Below are 21,161 nucleotides of genomic sequence, written 5' to 3' on the forward strand. Positions count from 1 at the left end.
CCTGTACTAAAAGATACAACTACTATTTTGTAACGTGTATTATGTTAGTTTATCCACAGATATGTGTTAGTTATCTTTGGTTTATCGAGTTTGGCCAAAATATGTTATCCCAAACTATGCTACACGTTTTCTCACCCTTATGGTAAGCTTGCTGTATCACACGATGCCGTTCTTTGGATTACGGGTTCATACATTAAAAAAATGAATTTTCGGAGACCCATGCACGTTTAAAAAGAAGACATTTTTTTATTAACACCTTAATAACAATTCTACGAAATACAGTTACAAGACGTATATAAACTTAATGAAATAAAAGTTGAAATTAAAAGTTACTATACCCTGTAGTTTACATTCAATTCAATTCATATGAATAGCCCTGGGTCAATATTCATAAAATGTTAACACAAATGATTAATTTCTCCAGAAAATAAGATACAACTAAATTAAATCAAATGTCATAAAGTCCATTTGACAAGATAATACCTATGGTTTTCAAAAAATGTTCTGCTTATTTTCCCAATTATAATAACATGACATCATTGAAAAGTTGTTATTGACATTAAAGCAAATGTTGAATAGCCGCTTTTTGTCTGTTACAATAAATAAAACACATGCAGGGACGTCTGTGTGCTTTACAGAAACAAGAATTGTAAGAAAAAACGAACTGACAATAAAACACTTACACACATGACAACCACCATAAAGACAGATTTAGGTCCCTGAGATGAAAAAGTAGCAAAGCCAACCACAAAGAGTAGCATAATAACTGTCCAGGGAAGATTTGAACAAAGTGTGTCGTTCAATGAGTGGTTTTGGACATCAATGCAGTGTTCATCTTCAACATGGTCGATACACAGCATAAGAAGCACGTCTCTATAACACAGAATAATACATAACGATTAAAAAGAATGAATTGAAAAAAATGTACAAACTCGAAAACTGTTTTCAAATGAGTAGCATTGGAACATTCTCGCAAACTAGAGTTGTTATTTCTTCCGCGACACTGCGATCCACGACACTGCAATTAGACGGTGCCGTAAAAGAGGCTGTGTCTTGCCGTAAAAGAGGTCGTGTCTTGCCGTAAAAGAGGCTGTGGTTTATGATGATACATTGGAAGGCCACAATTAACAGTGCTAATGGACACTACGTCACGGCATAACTTACAAACTATAGCTACTAGTATATATATTAAACTGAATTAATAATTCGTCACATCTGCAGAAAAGGACGTTGACCTCGGAATATTTCAGAAAGCATTTGCACTGTTCCTGCATCTCGGGTAAAAGAACAGTATAGGGCGTGAGCCAAGGTCTGATCAAATCGAGGCACATAAGTAGCGTTCGTATTAAAGCAGCATTAACAGAAATGTCATATCAAACCAAACAAATTTAACTACGCTGATTTAACCCCCCCCCCAAAAAAAAAATAAATAAATAAAAAAATAAAAATAAATAAATAAAAAAACAACAAAAAAAACAAAAAAAAACAAAAAAATAATACAAACAAAACAAACAAACACCACCCCCCAAAAAACAACAACAAAAAAGACAAACAACAACAACAAAAAAACAAACAAACAAAAACCCAACAAACAAACCAACAAACAAACAAACAAACAAACAAACAAACAAACAAACTATATTAAGTTCATAAGGTGAAAACTTAGTACACAATTCCCATTTAGTATTTAATACAGATACATACCTTGGATTTTCAGAACAGCTGTGTGGTATTTTCTTGTCTGTTAAGATTTGTTTCAGTTTGATAATTGAATCTGTACTACATGTGTCTCTGGGAATAGAGAATTAGTGATAAGTCATGAATATACATACACACACACACACACACACACACACACACACACACACACACACATACGCATACATACACATACATACATACATACACACACACACACACACACACACACACACGCACACAAGCACATCCGTACACAGTTGACACTTACCCAGAGGTTTCTCCTATATGTGTTATTAAACTGATTTCAACATGAGATATATACTCTGACGATAAAATAGGCATTTCAGAAATCATCAAGTTGCTGTAAGATAAATGCATATTGATCATGGATATATTATTGTCTTGGAACAAATCAATGTTTGAATCCACAGAGAAAACAAACAAGGTAATAATGAGTATGAAGTCTGTCTGTCTGTCTGTCTGTCTGTCTGTCTGTCTGTCTGTCTGTCTGTCTGTCTGTCTGTCTGCATGTGTGACATCATATGCTAGATTTACATCATATTGGGGTATATATATGTTTGATGAATGGCTTGCATCGTTATCATCTTCGATAGCTGCATTTGATATGGTACACTTGGTAAACTATTGGAAGAAAGATGTTTTGTGTTTGAATTACCAGAATCGTATAATATACATTGCCCCTAGCTAATTATGCTGCCTTACCTGTTCTGAAAATGGAGTGCACCTCCGGGTCGATTGCTATACAAGAAGATTTTTATATCTCCTTTGGCATATTCTGCAAACTAATGTAAATAGTGTAATGTTAATTAACAATTACTCAGAAATGTGCATCTTGTATATGTACCTGTACCTGTACCAGTACCTGTACCTGTACCTGTATCTGTATCTGTATCTGTATCTGTATCTGTATCTGTATCTGTACCTGTACCTGTACCTGTATCTGTATCTGTATCTGTATCTGTATCTGCATCTGTATCTGTATCTGTATCTGTATGTGTATCGGTACCTGTGTCTGTGTCTGTGTCTGTGTCTGTGTCTGTGTCTGTGTCTGTGTCTGTATCGGTACCTGTGTCTGTGTCTGTGTCTGTGTCTGTGTCTGTGTCTGTGTCTGTGTCTGTGTCTGTGTCTGTGTCTGTGTCTGTGCCTGTGTCTGTGTCTGTGTCAAACGGATTACGATACCATTTCAAATTCATTATTTTGTAAATTCTTTCTTTATAAATGATGATTACATGACAAAAGTGACAACAGCATTAAATCATACATTGCAAATTTTACTAGTTTTTGGGGAACACTTACATATATTGATGCCATTGCCCAAAATGCATCAACTGCACCACTGCTGGATCCACATTCCCACTCAGTAGGACACGCTGTGAAGTCCATACCGGAAGGATGGGTTGTGGAACCACAGAAACGAATGAAACCGATAGAATAACCCATAAGGGTACGGTCTAACGATGTGCGACGATTTCCTCGGAACCCATACTCCATGACTATATCAAGTGCGTCATATCCACTCCAAAACAATGCCTGGAAATATAAATTTATGTATGTAACACGATTGGAACTATTTTGAGATAATTGGATAATGATAAATTAGTAACAATTGCATAAAAACTACAGATAATTCTGTAAACTGCATCTTGTTATTAGTAAATTCGCCATGTTTATACAGAATTTGTAAAAATGCGCATATTATAGCTAGTAAATGTTTGAAATTTAATTTGCTCTCTTTATTTCTGGTTTTAAAATAAATACAAATTCAACAAAGAAAACAGTGGGAAAATAAGAATATATATATATATACCCTACACTTAACTAAAAAAAAAATACTGCTTTTGATTACCTATATCTTTACTTCTTGATTCGTAGCTAATTCTGTTCTTGTAGAATGTGACAGTAAGTATTTTTTGTACCACGTTTTCTTTTGCTATTTTAACTTGATACAGTAACTGTTCTCTCTTCAATTCGTCAATACATACATACATACATACATACATACATACAATTACATACATACATACATACATACATACATACATACATATATATATACATACATGTACATATATACATACATGCATACATACATACATACATACATACATACATACATACATACATACTTTGATATATATTGATATCATAACTGACTGCTGTAGTTAAAAACTCTAGACAATTAAATATGAAAGACAGATAATTATGGTATTTATTAGATTTCTTTCATAAAAATCACTTCCTTACCGTGTTTGCTGGATAATCATGTGCCGCTGCTTTCATAAAAGGTTCGTAATTTTGAACTGTGACGTCACAAGGCTCTCGGTAAGCAAATGCTGAGAATAACAGTTCCCATAACTTGGTGCAATTCTTATCTCTGTAATTATCAAAAAGTAATTTCAAGATTTTTGGGTAGGTATTTGAATTAACAGATTTTCAATGAATCGTGGCTAAAAATCATTATGTATCAATGGTGATAATGTAAGGTCTAGACTTATATTTTTAAGTTTTTCAAAAAATATTCTAGTGTACTATTAATACATACATACATACATACATACATACATACATACATACATACATACATACATACATACATACATAAATACATGCATACATACATTCACACACACACACATACGCACGTACGCATGCACGTACGTACGTACGCACGCACGCACGCACACGCACGCACACACACACACACACACACACACACACACACACACACACACACACACCTATACGTACATATACGGACACTTTGCCATAACACTGTTGAACATGTGTTGCAAAGCCATCTCAGCCCTAACCTGTGACCCTACTATTTACTTCCCCTTAGACTATACTTCATTAATACTTGCATTAGATTATACGAAACGTACGAAATTGTCAAGCCAGATATCAAAGTCAACTAAGTAGAAGTCCAAAGTCCATGGTAAATAAAAAGATAAATAATCTTGATTTATACTACTATAAACACTTGTCTCCCAAAAGTCCAGTGAGGTACGTAACGATACTGTATAGGATCCAATCTGATTAAAAACATTTTTTAGTCTGATCGCCTCCTCTACGATCAGGATAAAACGTAAACATGTACCAAGAAGGTCAATTCAGGCAAAATAACGAAGATAAAATAGCAATATGAACGATTAGCCGACATCTACTGTCATCGGATTTTAATCAGATTGCGTCAGACCGGGCGTCCGATACAATCGTGAAGCAAGTACTGAAGTAGGTTACAACGTGGATTATCTCAATAGGTCAAAGGCCACGGTTGGCTGATTCAAGCGAGTTCACTCGAGATAATATCTTAATTCCATTCACAACTTGCAGTTATTGAAGTGTTATTTACCATACTCTTTCGAAATGTAGTGGTAGAAATAATAACTCTGGTTTGCGAGAATGAGTTTTACGGACTTTATGTAAAGGTTTTACGAACTACGAATTACGAAAAACAAAATGGTCTACATACCGCAATTGTTCCAAATCGAGATTTGGATTAACACCACCGCTTGTGAAATCAATACATCTCCCGATAAAGAGTTCTCGAAATTCAAGAGGTGTTCCCGGTCCAGAGAATGTTGCACAGCCAAGGCCCAGTTCCAGAACGCACACGATCGATGTATACAAGAAGAGTCGAAACATACCGGTTTATTCAGAGTACTAGTGCACTGCAGCTGGTCTACGGCTGGTCGCTCACACTCAAATAAATATGTCAATTAAATTTCCTAGACAGTGTATTTAACACAATCCGTTTAACTCAAATTTGGAAGGAGAGGGAAGTGGAAGGCACCATGCCACAACGGTTGTTGTATATACGTCTTTTCAAGCAGTTAATTTGTCTTTTCCCCAAGTGCAACCACGCCACCTTTACAGTATTATGCGATGACAGCGTTTTGGCGAAGTGTTATACTTACAGAATATTTCATCATTGTTTCTCGACCTTTGCAATGTGCGTCAGGCCTCCTGCTTCGAGGTCAGTAGTTATGATGATAGTTGAATCGAATATTGAAAGGTAGATACACAGTCCGGTCTGTAAGTTTGAGTGTCAATGAGCGCATCAAAGATGTATGGACAACAAGATGAATGGCCTAAACCAGCACAGTGGAAATTCATATGCGTTCTACTGTCAATCTTCACGTGATATTTTCAAACTGGGAGGTAGAAGTATTGTCCAAGTGACAATGAAGCTGCACGAGCCATACCCAACCAAGCTACAATGTCATTTACCCCAAACCAAAAATGACATTTTCCAAGGTCAGGTCAAGGTAGAAGTACAGTGACATCTATTAATGCCCTGTGTCTTAAGATACTTCATGTAGACTTAGGCCACTATAGAGAATTCTCTAGAGTGGGCTGAGACGTAGACGTACGCACACAACGCAACGACCGTTCTCACATTCACGCAATATTACGTAATTCGTTAGTCAAACATCACAAGCTGGATTTATCTCTTACGTTTTACTTTAACTGTGGAATCTGGGTCGGTCGATTAAAAAATAGTTTCTCTGCCTCTCTTCCTTTCATTGGATTCGTGTAACAAGCCCTTTCCCAGCTTCTCTACACAATTGACATGTTGTCAGTACACCTTTAAATAATGTATAAATAATAACATCATGATAGAAATACTCTTGAATAAGCATCGTTGCCTCGTCATGACTGTAGATGATCAAGTCGACAGTCCAGACACTTGCTTTTGTTGCCAGAGAGGGCGCGAATCCGCAAAATATAAGAGGCGGGCGAAATGTGATCAAAAGAAATCAGAGAGAGAGAGAGAGAGAGAGAGAGAGAGAGAGAGAGAGAGAGAGAGAGAGAGAGAGAGAGAGAGAGAGAGAGAGAGAGAGAGAGAGAGAGAGAGAGAGAGAGAGAGAGAGAGAGAGAGAGAGAGAGAGAGAGAGAGAGAGAGAGAGAGAGAGAGAGAGAGAGAGAGAGAGAGAGAGAGAGAGAGAGAGCAGACGTTCGGCACCCCATTTCAGTCAACTAGTTAATCTTAATATAAGTTTTCAATAGAAAATGTCTGGTGTTATGGGACACCTTTCCAGACAAAATCAATGCAAACTCAATCCTGACATCACCAAATTGAAACATTGGTGTTTTATCGGTATTTCTTTTTACTGCATTAGTTGTTTGAAGGTAAATGCAATGTTCTTTACTACTGTAACAATTATCGGTTTGGAAATATGCTAGTTTATTGGTAAATATGTACTAAATTTTCAAGTTCTTCGTTAATGACACATTTTACTACATTGTTGGTTAGAAATGTTACTACGCTCTCAGTAGTGTCTGCAGTGACAAAGATGTCTTGACTAGATGCAAATAACATCCATAACGTTTGGGTCATTAAGCTCATCGAAATAGCTGTGTAAAGACATGGCATTGTTAATGGCTACTTTTAGACTAAGTGTGTTGTGATCGGCATATACAAAGGTGTATAATATACTGAAAGTGATGCATTGTCCCGTAGTCCTTGAATTTCTGTCATTAAATTTACGGCATTTAGCGTTGATTCTCTCTCTCTCTCTCTCTCTCTCTCTCTCTCTCTCTCTCTCTCTCTCTCTCTCTCTCTCTCTCTCTCTCTCTCTCTCTCTCTCTCTCTCTCTCTCTCTCTGATTTCGAAGAGCATCAAAGTTATCAAGTTTACGACACATTTCTACAATTCTAGTAAATTTGATTCACCTTGACGCTTTGTCGATTCCATATTTGAATAAACATATCACGGTAATACATTGAGACCTGCGTGCAAAAAGTTGACGAATTGCTAAATGTTGTAAATTCCATACTTCTTTTCGTTTCATTCGTGCCATTCACACAGTTCTTGAATACACCCTCATTTTTTATTTGTAGTGCTTTCAAGTCCTCAGAAAATTTGATTTTTCCATATTCCTTAATTTTCCGAAACAAAACATCTCGAAAATGGTCGTAGAGGGCAACATCGGCACTATTCCATTTTCGAATACGTTGCTCCAAATCAGCAGACAGATTCCATCGACGAATATGAGTCTGCAAATTACTTGTTGTTTCATGTATGGTTTTGCCGACATTCTTAGGGAGGTATACTACGTCAGCAACATCCCAACATAGTAATTTCTTCAATAGCACAAGTGATTCGTCAAAATATTCGGTTAATAAAACAAGATTAAACTCTTTATCCAACTTTCTAATTGTCTTTTTGACGACAGTTTTGTTTTCCATGTGTTCTGGTCGTAAACCTAAATAGTAAAATTGATTATTTCGGATATCATCACCTTTATGAGGCAAGAATTTCCTGTAATAATTTGGATATCTGTAAAACATGTCTAGCAGATCTTCACCACTCAACTGTTTGCCCTGCTGGAATCTTGAAAGTGCGTCCCCAAAGTTGAAAAATGAAAACATTGAACCCGTTTGTGCAACCGGGTCTCTTAGTATGGTAATATAGATAGGTTTGTGATTCATGAATCTGTTTATAGCCAGATGATTGTATTTCATATGAACAGAAGCGATGTCATATTTGTAATTTGCATACTCCCCTTGACGGACTCCTATTGGTGGAAGGAACATTTTGCTCGGCGTGACGTCATCGATGAAGGTGTCCGGCATATGGCCAGTGCGTTTGAATTTATTATTCAAGACGAAAGACAGATTTCGGCGGTAACCATAGCGATTGATAATAGATGACAATGTGGTACTGCCAGTTTTATAAGTTTTGATAAAAACAATATATTCTTGGGGACTGCACTTGTGTGACATCGATTCTGTATTGATTACTTTCATAAATCTGAAAAACAAAACAGAAAACTTTGGGATGTCACGTGCATGAATGTACTAGGATAAATAATCTGCCCAAAATGCGTATATTGAGATTATTGGAGATTTTCTGTACAAAAATTAAATAAACTTACTTAGTTTTTCTCGAACTGAGACTAAATCTAGAGTAGACATATTTGAGTTGCTGCCACGAGTAGAAATTATACACTGAGAGTGTCAGGAGAGTCGTTGCTATGGCAACGTATGTCTGATATCGATATTTCTTCATTGTTGTTATCACAACCTGCAAATGGTGATAGATAATATGCGATGAACCTTTACAGTTACAGTTTAAAGAATCAGTTCATCAGAAGACTATAAACTGGGTGACGTCACGATTGAATCCTGTAAGGCTCAACATGTATAGTTATTCGCCTTTTTTATACTAACAAATACAACCCCAGCCCCTCCCCCAAATACCATCCCAAACCTCCCCCAAATTAAATACCACCCCATCCCTCCCCCAAATACCACCCCAAACCTCCCCGGTAGAGAGGATTAATCTGTCAATATTGCCGGCCAAACTCAAAACCTAGTTTTATGTTTAGCCGCGTATCATGACGTTTCCTGATTCATGGCAGTTGGATGTAGACGGAGTCGTCGACCGGTCTAGGGATCTTGACAGACGTGTTTAAAAGTAGCAGATATTGGTCCTTGAAAAATTTAAAACCCCGGTAACTCCAACGAAAGAGATTTATCTGTCAAACAATAGATGTGTGGTAGTTGAATCAAAGAAGTTTTAAAACACAAATTCAAACTATAGCTGCATGGCAGCAATCACGGGTTTCGAGATGTATCGTCTGCATACCAATCTCGAAACCCTAAAAATATACGCGGCCGGCAAGAAATTGAGGAGTGGCCGGTTGTATTTGCCCGCTACCGGCTCTTATTCTACCGTGCTGACCTGATCTGAGAGAGAATGCAACGCTCTACTACACACGTTGACGTGACGTCACTCTGTTTCTTTTCAATTCTCCAATACAAGATCAATTGGCACTGTGTATTAGAACTCAGTACAGAATAAAACAGGAAATGAAATTCAACATGAAATTTAATTCTAGAAATATCTTGAAAATTACTAGTATACATACAGAAGCTTTAAACTTCAAGATAATATATGAAACTAACTTACCTTTGCAACTTCCTCCAAGTTTCCATATAACGATTCGAATAACCGTCTACAAATTATTGGTTAGTTTTCGGCAGATGACTTTGGAAATCAAGGTATAGACAAACTTAGTTAGACAACTAACAATTAATAATATTAAGTTTTACTGTGGCGTTGGAAGTGAATAAATGAGGTACTATCAACATTCATCCGTACCGAGTTATTGGGATAATGATTGGATTATCGAATTATCGAAGTATATAGATACATGTGATTTTTCAGAGTGTTCTCCTAGCAGTACGCATTTGAGATTTAACTTCAACTCATTTTCTGGTCTTCTTGTGGGAAAGGACCAACTGTTGACCCATTTAAAATCATCATCCTAAGTTCTGTTGACCCACTTTGCTTTGTTTTCAGGGATTAAGTTTTTTTTTACTGTATCTGATATCAATAAATGGGTTTACCATATGTCTTTTTAAGATACAACGTCGGCGTCTACGTATCGTGATACATTTTGTACCAGCTACCAATTAGTATACAGGCTGTAGTTATCTCACACTAGATGTTTGCCAATTACAAGTTATTTTACTATCCCGCGTCTGTATCACAACTCGTTATGAATACACACACGCTCTTGTTATCCAAGTTGTCAACCCATCCACAATGAAACACTTGATCGTTCTTTTTCGTGTTATCACACGTTATGTGATGGCAAACAAAATTCCATCTCTATCATTCTTTTCCTCTGTCTGTCTGTCTGTCTGTCTGTCTGTCTGTCTGTCTGTCTGTCTGTCTGTCTGTCTGTCTGTCTGTCTGTCTGTCTGTCTGTCTGTCTGTCTGTCTGTGTCTGTCTGACTGACTGACTGTCTGTCTGTCTGTCTGTCTGTCAGAGACAGGCAGACACAGAGACAGGGACAGAGTGAGAGACAGAAAGACAACTGAAGGTGAGAGACAGAGACAGAAAGATAGAGACAGGTAGAGACAGGGGAAGATAGGGGAGGGAGAGCGGGGAAGAGGTAAGCAATGATTGACTGTGTTATTAGAATAATAACATAAATCTAGAGACCAGGTGAATTAATACATTACACTTATATTTATTTAGCTTTTATTTAGGAAATTTCAAGTATTTATTTACAATCATTTCACGTACTGTTCAAGTATGATGGTACGGATGTGTTACTTAAACAGATCGGTAGTTCCCTTGAGTCAAGTCGTCAAATTTAGCACCATGAATTTGATAATCATTATCTATTTTTTTACAATTTTACAAAACAGTGTGTCTATTAATTTGTGTATTTTTTCTGGTTCACTTCAGAAATTTTGTTCTAAATTTGGATTTATCATCACCGGAAATTATGTTTATTTTCGAACAAAAATTGCTTCCGTTTATGATTTTGCAGTGTACATACTATCCGGTATATCCTAGCCGTTCGTTAGTTGTCCTTGATTAAGACGAGACAGAGCTGTCAATCAAGTGACAACACTTCCTATAACACGCCTTCCTGGGAACTCCGACCCAAGTCAGATTTGCATGATCTCATTAGCTCCGGGTACTACTATATACGTCATCGTATGCAAATTAGTTTGACATTTGGGGATTCCGATTAGAATATTCATGAGATATTACCGGTAACTTCACTTGTCGCTGAACACCTCGTAGGGGTAACATCACAGCATCTTGGAAGCGTAGACTATTCATCGACTTCTTACACGAGAGAGTTTTTGTATTAATTCACATCACCAGGTATTTCTGACATCATGTCGAACTATTCGGAAGCGACGATTGCGATGTACGACGAAACCCTAGCTGCGAACATTTCCATGAACGTGACTTTGAACGACTCTGATGCAGACCCAATGTGGATGTATGTATCTCCACGAGTCGCGAAACTTCGACTAGCAAACCAGATAACACTCACAATAATAATGTTTTCAATGATGGTAGGAATGGGATGTGCTATAACGCTGAAAGAAGTAAAGAATAATTTGCGGCGACCATGGGGACTGTTGATCGGTGCGTTCTGCCAGTACGGGATTTTGCCATTACTTTCCTTTACCTTGGCCCACATGCTACGACTTCACCCTGCCTATGCTATCGGCATGCTTGTCGTTTCCTGCAGTCCAGGGGGAATGGCATCAAACATGTTGACGTACTGGGTTCAAGGAGACGTATCTTTGAGGTAGGTACACGAACAAAAAAAAACATCCCCACTTGTTTATTTTTCGACCCATTCAATCTGAGTGGGAAATTTGCCTATTAAATGTCAGAGCGTCACATCAGCGGAATACAATTATCTTTTTGAGATTTTGAAGACAGATTTTGCCTCCAATCCGGTTAATATGCAACTTCAACACATGTAGTACGTTGTATCCTGAAATCTGAGAAAAGGCCATTGATTTTTTTGTATTTTCAGAAGAAAACGTCTCATTTACATAACAATAGTTTGGGTATTTTCCGATCGTACTGCTTTCGATTGAACGTGAGTTACCCTATTATCAAAGCTAAATTAAAACGTTACAGTTTTAGCCAAATTGTATTTCCGTATCAAATATGAATACAATTCCAAACTTTTCATGAATCCTAGCCAATTTTTTTTTTCATTTTGGGAAATTTTCTCTTCCTCCGGCCCGAGCCAAACCGTGAGTGGAGAATTCCGTTTCCCGTGATGGAAGATTCCGCACGTGACGCTATACAGCGTAGGGAGCGTAGACTGTATGAATGAAATAATTAAGTGTGCATGTGCTGCACTGTTGCCGTTATGACGCGATCAGCCCTAGCTACACTGCCACAATATATACAACTGTATGATGTCATAGGGAGCCGCTATCTCCAGTATAAAATACTCATGACATTGCTCAGAATTTACAGTAATTGGGGAAATATATGAAAAATAAAGACAGCCTTTTTCGACGTTTACAAAAAACACCGACACTCACTTTCAAACATGCGAGGGCCTAATTTTACATGTAGCGACCTAACTCTTCGAAGCATAACGTACAGTGAACCGCTTTTCGGTACTGTAACATACAACTGAGGGAAGTGAAGAATTATTCCCTAAATTTAGATTATATATTTTTTCTACGTGAAGCTAGAGTGTAGCGCGTCTGTTTATTTTATTGTTTCCAATTGCCCATTTCCAATTGACAGTAAGGGCATTTTCCGAAATACGGAAAAGTTAACACTGATTGAGGTCAGAGCGTACACATAGGAGTTTTCCTAAGTATTCTCCATCACGTGTAGCCGTCGGTATGACGTGGTAATTTTCATAATTTATGTCAATTTGTAACGATACTTTATTGAGCGCGGAAATTTTTTTTTTCTCTCGAGAATAAATTTTGCCAAGAAATTTAATTTTGAGATCATCAATGACCTACATACGTACTGTTTGGGAAGCAAGCAGAAGTTAATTATTAATTGAGGCCACATTCCACGGTTGTGCATTCCGTTGAATACTAGACTCATGGAGGTACATGTACCCGGCCCGGGGACATGTACTCAACACGTCCGCGTCCGTTCGTTGGTGCTCCGCGCCGTTTTCAAGTTGACGACACATTTAAAGCAATAAATGACGAAGGCTAGTTACAGGAACTGCTGTCGTACAAAGTTACACTTCGTTTATTTCGTGCCACTTCTGAATTGACAACACGACCCATTTTTAAATAAATTGTTTCGTTGCTAGTGAAAAGTGGGCGTTTTTGATTACTAATGCTTAAACGCGTCGTTCGACACTATACTTGAAAATAGGTGAGTGTAGTTGCAAAGCTAAAATCACTGTACTAAAATCATGTACGATAAAAAAACTAATTTTTTAGTTACTTTTGGGGTGGGGAGTGGGGGTGGCGGGATATTTCTGAAAAAGTCAAATTGAGAAATAGAGGAATTGTCGCTATAATAAATGTATGTCAAACGAACTATTTTTCATACGAGTTTTAATTTTGTTCATAACACTACATAAGTCCTTACTTGTTTGAAATTGACTGCTGTCAGAAACGTCAATTTTGGTCAATTTAGACGGGGCGGGGGGGGGGGGGGTATGGGGTCTAACTAAAAGAATTTAGATATTTATCCTACCTTGAGCCATTGAAATCGCCCCAGAGATATTCTACATCAATCATAGTCCACTTCACCACCAGTGCTCAGAATATTAAATTCGTTGTAATGTAAGCTATATAGAGTCTATAATGTATTTTAACTAGTCCGGCGTCCTACGTCAACTTACCAGAGCCCTGTCAATGTGTCTTGTGTGTGTGTTTTGGACAATTACCTTACGTAATGATTACAGACTGTAAAGACATACTGTATTTATGTGTCAGAAACAAAGCCTAGCCGCGCTTATAGGGACGATCGCACAATGTTACACAAGCTCAATACATGAGCGAACTTCGTTCCCCTTAAGGGGGGGGGGGGCGGTCTGGCGTCAATGCGATTGCTGAACTTCATTTTCGCGCTTCTAACCAAATTTCGAAATACGTCAAAATACTACCGGAAACCTAGCGATGTATTTCGCGTGTACATTGGAATCTCAGTAGTAAATTATATAGAATTTAGAATCTGTACATGTTATCATTGAAGGCGTGAAAGTTTTCGAAATTTGGTTAGAAGTGTGAAAATGAATTTAAGCAATCGCATTGACTCCAGACACCCCCCTCCCTAAATGAACGAAGTTCTCTTATTGAACTTGTGTGACCTTATGCGATCGCCGGGTGCGATTGTCCCTTATATTGCAGCAGCAACAACCGACAGTACTTGTATTTAGAAACGAAAGTAAACATCCTTGAAAGAATTGACTATGATGGCGCTGTTTAAAATAACGTTCCACACTGACGTCAATGCTTCATATATATGTTTCTAGCTGTCGTGTGTTTCAGACAAGCTGATTGAAATGAACGTCAAACGTGTAATTTTTACGTTATACTTATAGTTAAAATCACTTAGATATAATCAAAACCTTACAATGTACGTCTGAAAGTTTAACAAGTACCTCACTTGTTATTTATTTTCTCCACAGTATCTGCATGACAACCAGTTCAACTTTCCTGGCCTTTGGTATGATGCCATTGTGTCTATTCCTGTATAGTAGAAGTTGGGTTCAGCATGAGGGAATCCCCGCCATTCCTTATATGGACATCATCATTGCTCTGGTGTGCATCTTACTTCCAGTGGTTGTTGGGATGCTCATCCGGTACAGATGGGAGAAGAAAGCTGGCATTGTCAGCCGTGTAAGTTGAAGATTCCTCAAATATTCATTCAAGACTTTGTATAAGAATATACCCAGATTAATTTACACCCTTTACAAATTAAGATAAAATGGTGAGAATATGGCAACAATAATCAGATTACATCCCATAAGGCCTAATTAAAAATTGCGTGGTTCCGATTACACTCAATTTTAGAATAGGTGGGATAGGTAGATTTTTTTTATTATATATTTTTTCCTGTGTGAGTGTCTAGTTCAGGTTTTCCATTGTTTTCCAAATGGTCTCTGTATAATTTATTTCTTCCTATCAGATGTACGGCCATTACAGATTGGAAGAACAGTTTTATATTGTCTTTTTAAGTTGATGCCAGTTTCCACATCCACTATTTCTCATGAGACTTCACAATTTTTATGATTTTATTACTTTTTTCTAGAATACGTAAAGAAAAGTTTAGGGTCGGTAGCGAAAAACTGCGGGGTTGGGTAACCGGAACCAAACTTTTATTTTTTAGGCCTAATGTATCTAAGACTTTCTCTTTTAGAAGAACTTAACCTGAAGAGGGTCAAATGTATTTTACAGATCACATGGTTTTAATTGAAATTCAGACAAGCAGCATCAATTGATGATATTATTGTCTTTAATTTAGCTAACTTGAAAGTTTACCTATACTTCGATTTTGTTCTTCACAGGTTGGTGGCATACTTGGGATGATTGGAATCATTATTAGTCTTACACTCCAGGGTTTGGTGACAACTGCTCCATATAGAGCTCCATGGCGACTGTGGGCTGCTGCATTCATGCTTCCTCTTGCAGGCTATGGGCTCAGTTATCTTTTTGCTCGTTTATGTAAGATGGACACTCGTCGATGTCGTACCGTTGGCATAGAAACTGGGATGCAGAATGTTGCTGTTGCTTTGACCGTTATGGCATTATCATTCCGTGATGCAGGTCCAATGGTGAAGGTTTTCCCAGCAGTCTACACACTGGTGCAATCACTCTTTGTTCTCGTTATGGTCCCATTAGCTGTCTTTTACAGAAGGATTTGGAGTAACTACAGGTTGGAAATCAGGCTAGTAAGGCGGGAAACTCCTGAAGAGAAAAAGAAAAGGGTAGAAGCTGCTGCTGATGTGAGTCTGGAGGAGGAGGATGCAGATGATGATGCGGCAACTAAGCAACCCATGATGAATGGGACTAAAACTATATCAAACGGTGACATAAAATCAAACTGTAAGCTGGACCAATCAAAAGAGGAGAATGATCCTGAAAACTACATGTCAAATGCTAGTGATCTTAGTGAATCAAGAGTATAATATGTTGTCAAAAACAGACTTTGAGATTGGAAGATTTTTGAATCTTTCAGTCTAGCTTTTACAGTCAAAGGACTTGTAATGCCATGCAGAAATATTGCACAATTTCTATTTATAATTGAGTTTAAGATTGTATAGTTTTTTGGTGGATGTACATCTGTCAATATTTTCTATTTTTTTTTACAACACTTTATTTACTGTTAACAAATCTTCATAAACTATAGTTATCCTATACTGCCCTAACTAACATTCCTAACAACATCCTCAGACCACGAACCATAGAATACAGACTTAACATATAGAATATAAACTTAACATTTAGGATCCCCTCTAAGCCTTATTTGTGTGCTTTTGTGCAATGGTTTTATTAACTTTGAGAGTCAAATTACTGGAGAATGTCAGCTGTTGAAATATAAATATTTAAAGAAGCAGCTACTCCAGTAATACCAGTATATGACCACAGCTATACTCAATACATATGAACATACAATCATTAAAACTATGTTCTTTGCTGAAGTGAATTCACTTTAATAGTTTTGAACTTTCTTCAGAAAGAGGCAGTTGCTTTTTTAGACTTTCTGGTTTTATCTCTCAGTAGCAACACAAATCTTCTAGTGACATCTTTACTTCTAGTACCATGATTGATCCCATAACTGATTAGTGTCATGTTTAAAGAGTAAGGAGGGAATATTGTACAAAAGTACTTGTAGAGTTTTAAATCACTGAGTAACCCTAAAACTTATCCCCTGACACAATGACATGTACACATAACTTGCCAGTATTTACCATTTTCAAAAATAAATATGTACTGGAGTAGTAACAGTCCTAGCTTTGTCTAATATTATATTTAAGTCAGTAATTTCACTTTGAAATTTAGTGTGGAAGTACAATTTATATGTACTTCACCTCATTGAGTACAGAATATATAACTAGCATTCAGTGGTATATTCCAAAGTTCAGATGTAAGTTTTAAAAATCTTGTTTTTGGTGTAGTTTAATTTGTACTGACCATAGGTATTATACCATACACGAGCCAACTCAAACAAAAAGAATGGAATATATACCCTGGTCATTCTATGTCACCATAATGCACGTCTATGTCACAATAACGTGTGTCTATGTCACTGGTTTTGCTATGTTCAAAATATGAGTCAAACATTCAAAATTGCCATTACTTTCCCTGATTGTTCTTTGATATTACGACTGCTGGTATAAATATATTATTCCCCAATATTTTTCTTCAGTCAGCTGGAAAGTTCTTGTCACTATGAGTCACTAGGCGAGTGATGACAAAGCCCCCTTAGGTCACTCATAGTGACAAAGCCCCCTTAGGTCACTCGTATTTTCTTGGCTGAACAACGAAAAATATGTGGGAATATATCTAAATGTCATACTTTGATACATGATTGGGTGGGGGGGGGGGAGACTGTGTATAGACAGTTTTCATACTGAACCCATTCTCCCAATTTTAGCATTGAAACAGGAAATTGCATATCATATCATCTCCCTTTTCAAAAGAAAAAACACGCACAAATTCTGAAATTTTTGACTAAATGAAAAAAAAAACTAATTTCAACATAAACAAAACTGAAATAATTTGATAGCTGATTTTAAGGCATGTATTTGTCATTCAATTAATTAAAATAATAGTTTTAAATCAAATCTTATATAAAGGTACTGTAGCTTTGTTTAATATTAAAAACTTATATACAATGCCAAAGTACTCGACAAGTTTAGGTAAAAATCTTTAATTTGATGGAATTTATAGCTATCATTTTGTGTGTGTGCTGGTTTAGCCCAGAGACTTGGCAATCTGGTTTGACAATCCTGTATTGTTGAATCAGTGTATCATTCTCGACGACCAAACTAGTATGAGCTAGTTCTCCATACATTTGCATATTAATAAGCCTTATTTGCATAAAATACACTTTTCCCTATCTATTATTATAGTACATAAAATCATGATTGAAAACTTTTTCCTGACAACCATGACTTTGAACTTTTTTTCAGATTTTTCTTGTAAGTATAATTTTTGATGTAATGTGAAGTACTTCAGTACTTTCTTCATAGTATTGTTTATTTATTGAATTCAGGAAATACTTACATTATTTAAAATGTTATAGTTCGAAAACTTTGTGATAACTGAACAAAGTGATACCATATAAGATATCCCAAAATTAGCTCACAAAAACAAATAAATTTTAAATATATGAAAAAGTTATATTTTGACAACAAAAATGTTTTATTTGCCGCCCATGAAAGAAATCAAGTTGTGCTATTCTGCTTAGATGTAGATTTTGTCTTGTTTTGAAACCTACATTTTTTCTCGAAATATGTGCACACTTTTAGTACTATATGCATGCATTTGCATAATCAGTTATCCAATGTTGTATAAAAGTTAACTTTCACAAAAATATTTGGCGATCTTACACAGCCTTCTTGTTATTTGTAGGGTTAGACACACATCAACAATGTAGAAACACATAAAACATTTTCAATAGGGTTCCATGTATAGACAAGAAGCGAGCAGTCAAACAAATGCAAATTAGAAGAAAAATATTCTTGGGGAAATTAGGCCACAGTATAAAATACTCGCAGCACACAAAGTTTTGATTTTTTTGTCATACTAGTAAACAACGCCTTGCTTAACCCCTAGGGGTAGTGATCGACAGTTTTGCGAATGGTTTTGCTATGATGTATATATGTTGATTTGTACTTTCTCAAAAATGGGTTGACAACTAATGCGCATAGCAAAATTGTGATACTATGGCAGACCATGGATGTATTAGTGAAATACAATCATGGGCTGATACACTCGTAAACCAAATTTTTCATCAAACAAAATTTTATAATTTTGGACCAACGAGCAAATTCAGGTGCCAGCTAGAATTTGATATCACCACTGTTCTACATTTTCTACCTGAAAAGTCGTATTCTTTTCATTAGAGTATGTCATCAACTTTCTGTCAGTCGCTACCCTGTTCGGATATTTCAGATTACTTTTGTCATCATAATTTCGGTTAATGACCTCTGACCTCTGACGCCGTAGACCTTTCGATGACAATCTTTAAATTATGAAATGATTGCACAGTACTCACTTTTGGCAAACAAACTTGAATGAATTGCAAATTTACTTGTAAAAATTGAAAACTTAATAGTCGGTCAGCCTTTTATCGCAATCTCAAAGTTGCCATTTTGACGACAGTGTACATTTTAGTGCTTTCCCGCCAAACGTGAACAAATCTCAAAATTGAATTTTTGTATACATGATCACATGGTACCAATTGGCACATATACATACACAATGTAGATAGACGTAGTTTTTTCTTAATTCGGTTTAAAATTAGAGGAAAATTGCCAAAATATTTTGCAAATTGAGAGAATTTTGTTCTTCTAGCTTTGGCGGGAAAATTGATACTTTATTGTTATCGTTCAACACCTTCATCATTGTGATTCTTTTATTAGTCAAATTATGATGAATGTGAACATTTTCAAGTTGACGTTGTCATTGTACAGGTGCCACAGCAAGCTCGTCTAAATAGCGGTCTTTATTTTGATAATGTTACAAACGCTTTGCGTCAGTTCGCTTCCGGGAAATAAATAAGATTTATTGAACTTTAAATGTGTTGTCATGTTATTATATGTAAAAGTGTTGTATGTGTAGAGAGTGAGTGTGTGCGTCTCATGTGTGGAAGTCGAAGTGACTTCAAGTGTTGTACCAGTTGACTCGCCTTTACCCCCACCCTCTACTTTGTTATAAATCTTGGGGATATCCCCATAGAAAGATGTACGGGAATGTGTAAACCCCCCCCCCCCTCTCTCATGGGGAAATTTTCACGAAAAAAATCCCCAAATAAACAAACGAACAAACAAACAAACAAACAAACTAACAATGTAACTTATGTTATTAATTATTAAGGTGCCCTATGTGGACTTATCAAATTAAAATTTACAAAAAAGAGCTACACCCACCCCTCTGGCTTATAGGACACAAAGAATATCAAATTAAATACATTTATAAATAAATAAATAAATAAATAAATATCACATATGTCTTAATTGTAAATAAAGGTTTTCCTACCGTTAAAGGCCTTGTGTAAAAAAGTTTGCGGTATCGATGAGAAATTTTACGAGTAGTTGACGTAATTTCGCACTATTTGAATCGCAAGTAACCGGATATTAATATCTTGATTTGAATATATCAAACCCTTACAATTTTTACTAAGTATTTTGGGCAAACTGTTTGTTTAGTACCGGATATCTGCTTTCATATACACAACAAGATACGATATGATTCTATACCGGTAGATGTTGAATGTACCGAGTATCCGGTCATACGTGGGTAACACCGAGAATCAATCTTAACAATTTCCCATGAACAATACTTCAACAATTTAGTTTTTGCCATTTTTTTTGTTATATCGCATTTCTAGTGTAAAGTTGAATAAAATTAAAGGGTCAATTCTTATTCATAAATGACTGACTAAATATGTTAACAAACGCAAGAAAATTAACTTCACGTGTTGCAAAAATATAAAGAGAGGAAGCTTGTGTACCAATACACCATTACTACAGAGAGAGAGAGAGAGAGAGAGAGAGAGAGAGAGAGAGAGAGAGAGAGAGAGAGAGAGAGAGAGAGAGAGAGAGAGAGAGAGAGAGAGAGAGAGAGAGAGAGACAGAGAGAGAGAGAGAGACAGAGAGAGAGAGAGAGACAGAGGGGGGGAGTGAATCAAACTGTTATTTAGAGAGCATGTGTAACTTTCAAGTTTATACATGTATTTGGTGAAATGATGAGAAATGTCTATTTCATCAAGATCACGTGACATACTACCTGTACATACATTCTTGGCATGATTCACTACCGGTCCCGGATCCTGTCAACGACTAACTACCCATAAATTGAATTCTTGTTTAAATTTAACATTTCGTCTAATCCTTACCGGAACTTACATCTTTAAACATAAAATTATTATTATCATTATTATTCATTTATTAGTTCTCAAAGGATACATACTTTACAGCTCACAACAAAATAAACA

General features: G+C 36.5%; 3 protein-coding genes across 3 annotated transcripts in view; 1 reads left to right on the forward strand and 2 right to left on the reverse strand.

Moving 5' to 3' along the window:
• LOC144452711 (ADP-ribosyl cyclase/cyclic ADP-ribose hydrolase-like) overlaps window positions 1–5,367 on the reverse strand; it is a 6,239-nt gene extending 872 nt beyond the window's left edge. Inside the window, exons 1-6 of the mRNA XM_078143855.1 lie at window positions 5,195–5,367; window positions 3,967–4,096; window positions 3,019–3,252; window positions 2,425–2,504; window positions 1,705–1,791; window positions 684–873 (exon numbers count right to left, since the gene is read on the reverse strand). Of these exons, the coding sequence (XP_077999981.1) occupies window positions 684–873; window positions 1,705–1,791; window positions 2,425–2,504; window positions 3,019–3,252; window positions 3,967–4,096; window positions 5,195–5,367 (894 nt within the window). The remainder of the gene's footprint in view (window positions 1–683; window positions 874–1,704; window positions 1,792–2,424; window positions 2,505–3,018; window positions 3,253–3,966; window positions 4,097–5,194) is intronic.
• Window positions 5,368–7,380: 2,013 nt separating this feature from the next.
• LOC144452712 (galactosylceramide sulfotransferase-like) lies at window positions 7,381–8,301 on the reverse strand. The gene has a single exon (XM_078143856.1). The coding sequence runs from the start codon at window positions 8,299–8,301 to the stop codon at window positions 7,381–7,383; it is 921 nt and encodes a 306-aa protein (XP_077999982.1).
• Window positions 8,302–11,345: 3,044 nt separating this feature from the next.
• Window positions 11,346–17,510, forward strand: LOC144452956 (ileal sodium/bile acid cotransporter-like). The gene is made up of 3 exons (XM_078144192.1): window positions 11,346–11,796; window positions 14,626–14,836; window positions 15,505–17,510. Exons 1-3 carry the CDS (start codon window positions 11,375–11,377, stop codon window positions 16,123–16,125), a joined length of 1,254 nt encoding a protein of 417 aa, XP_078000318.1. The 5' UTR covers window positions 11,346–11,374; the 3' UTR covers window positions 16,126–17,510.
• Window positions 17,511–21,161: the final 3,651 nt, after the last annotated feature.

Source organism: Glandiceps talaboti, chromosome 23 (assembly GCF_964340395.1).
Source record: "Glandiceps talaboti chromosome 23, keGlaTala1.1, whole genome shotgun sequence".
Lineage (NCBI taxonomy): Eukaryota > Metazoa > Hemichordata > Enteropneusta > Spengelidae > Glandiceps > Glandiceps talaboti.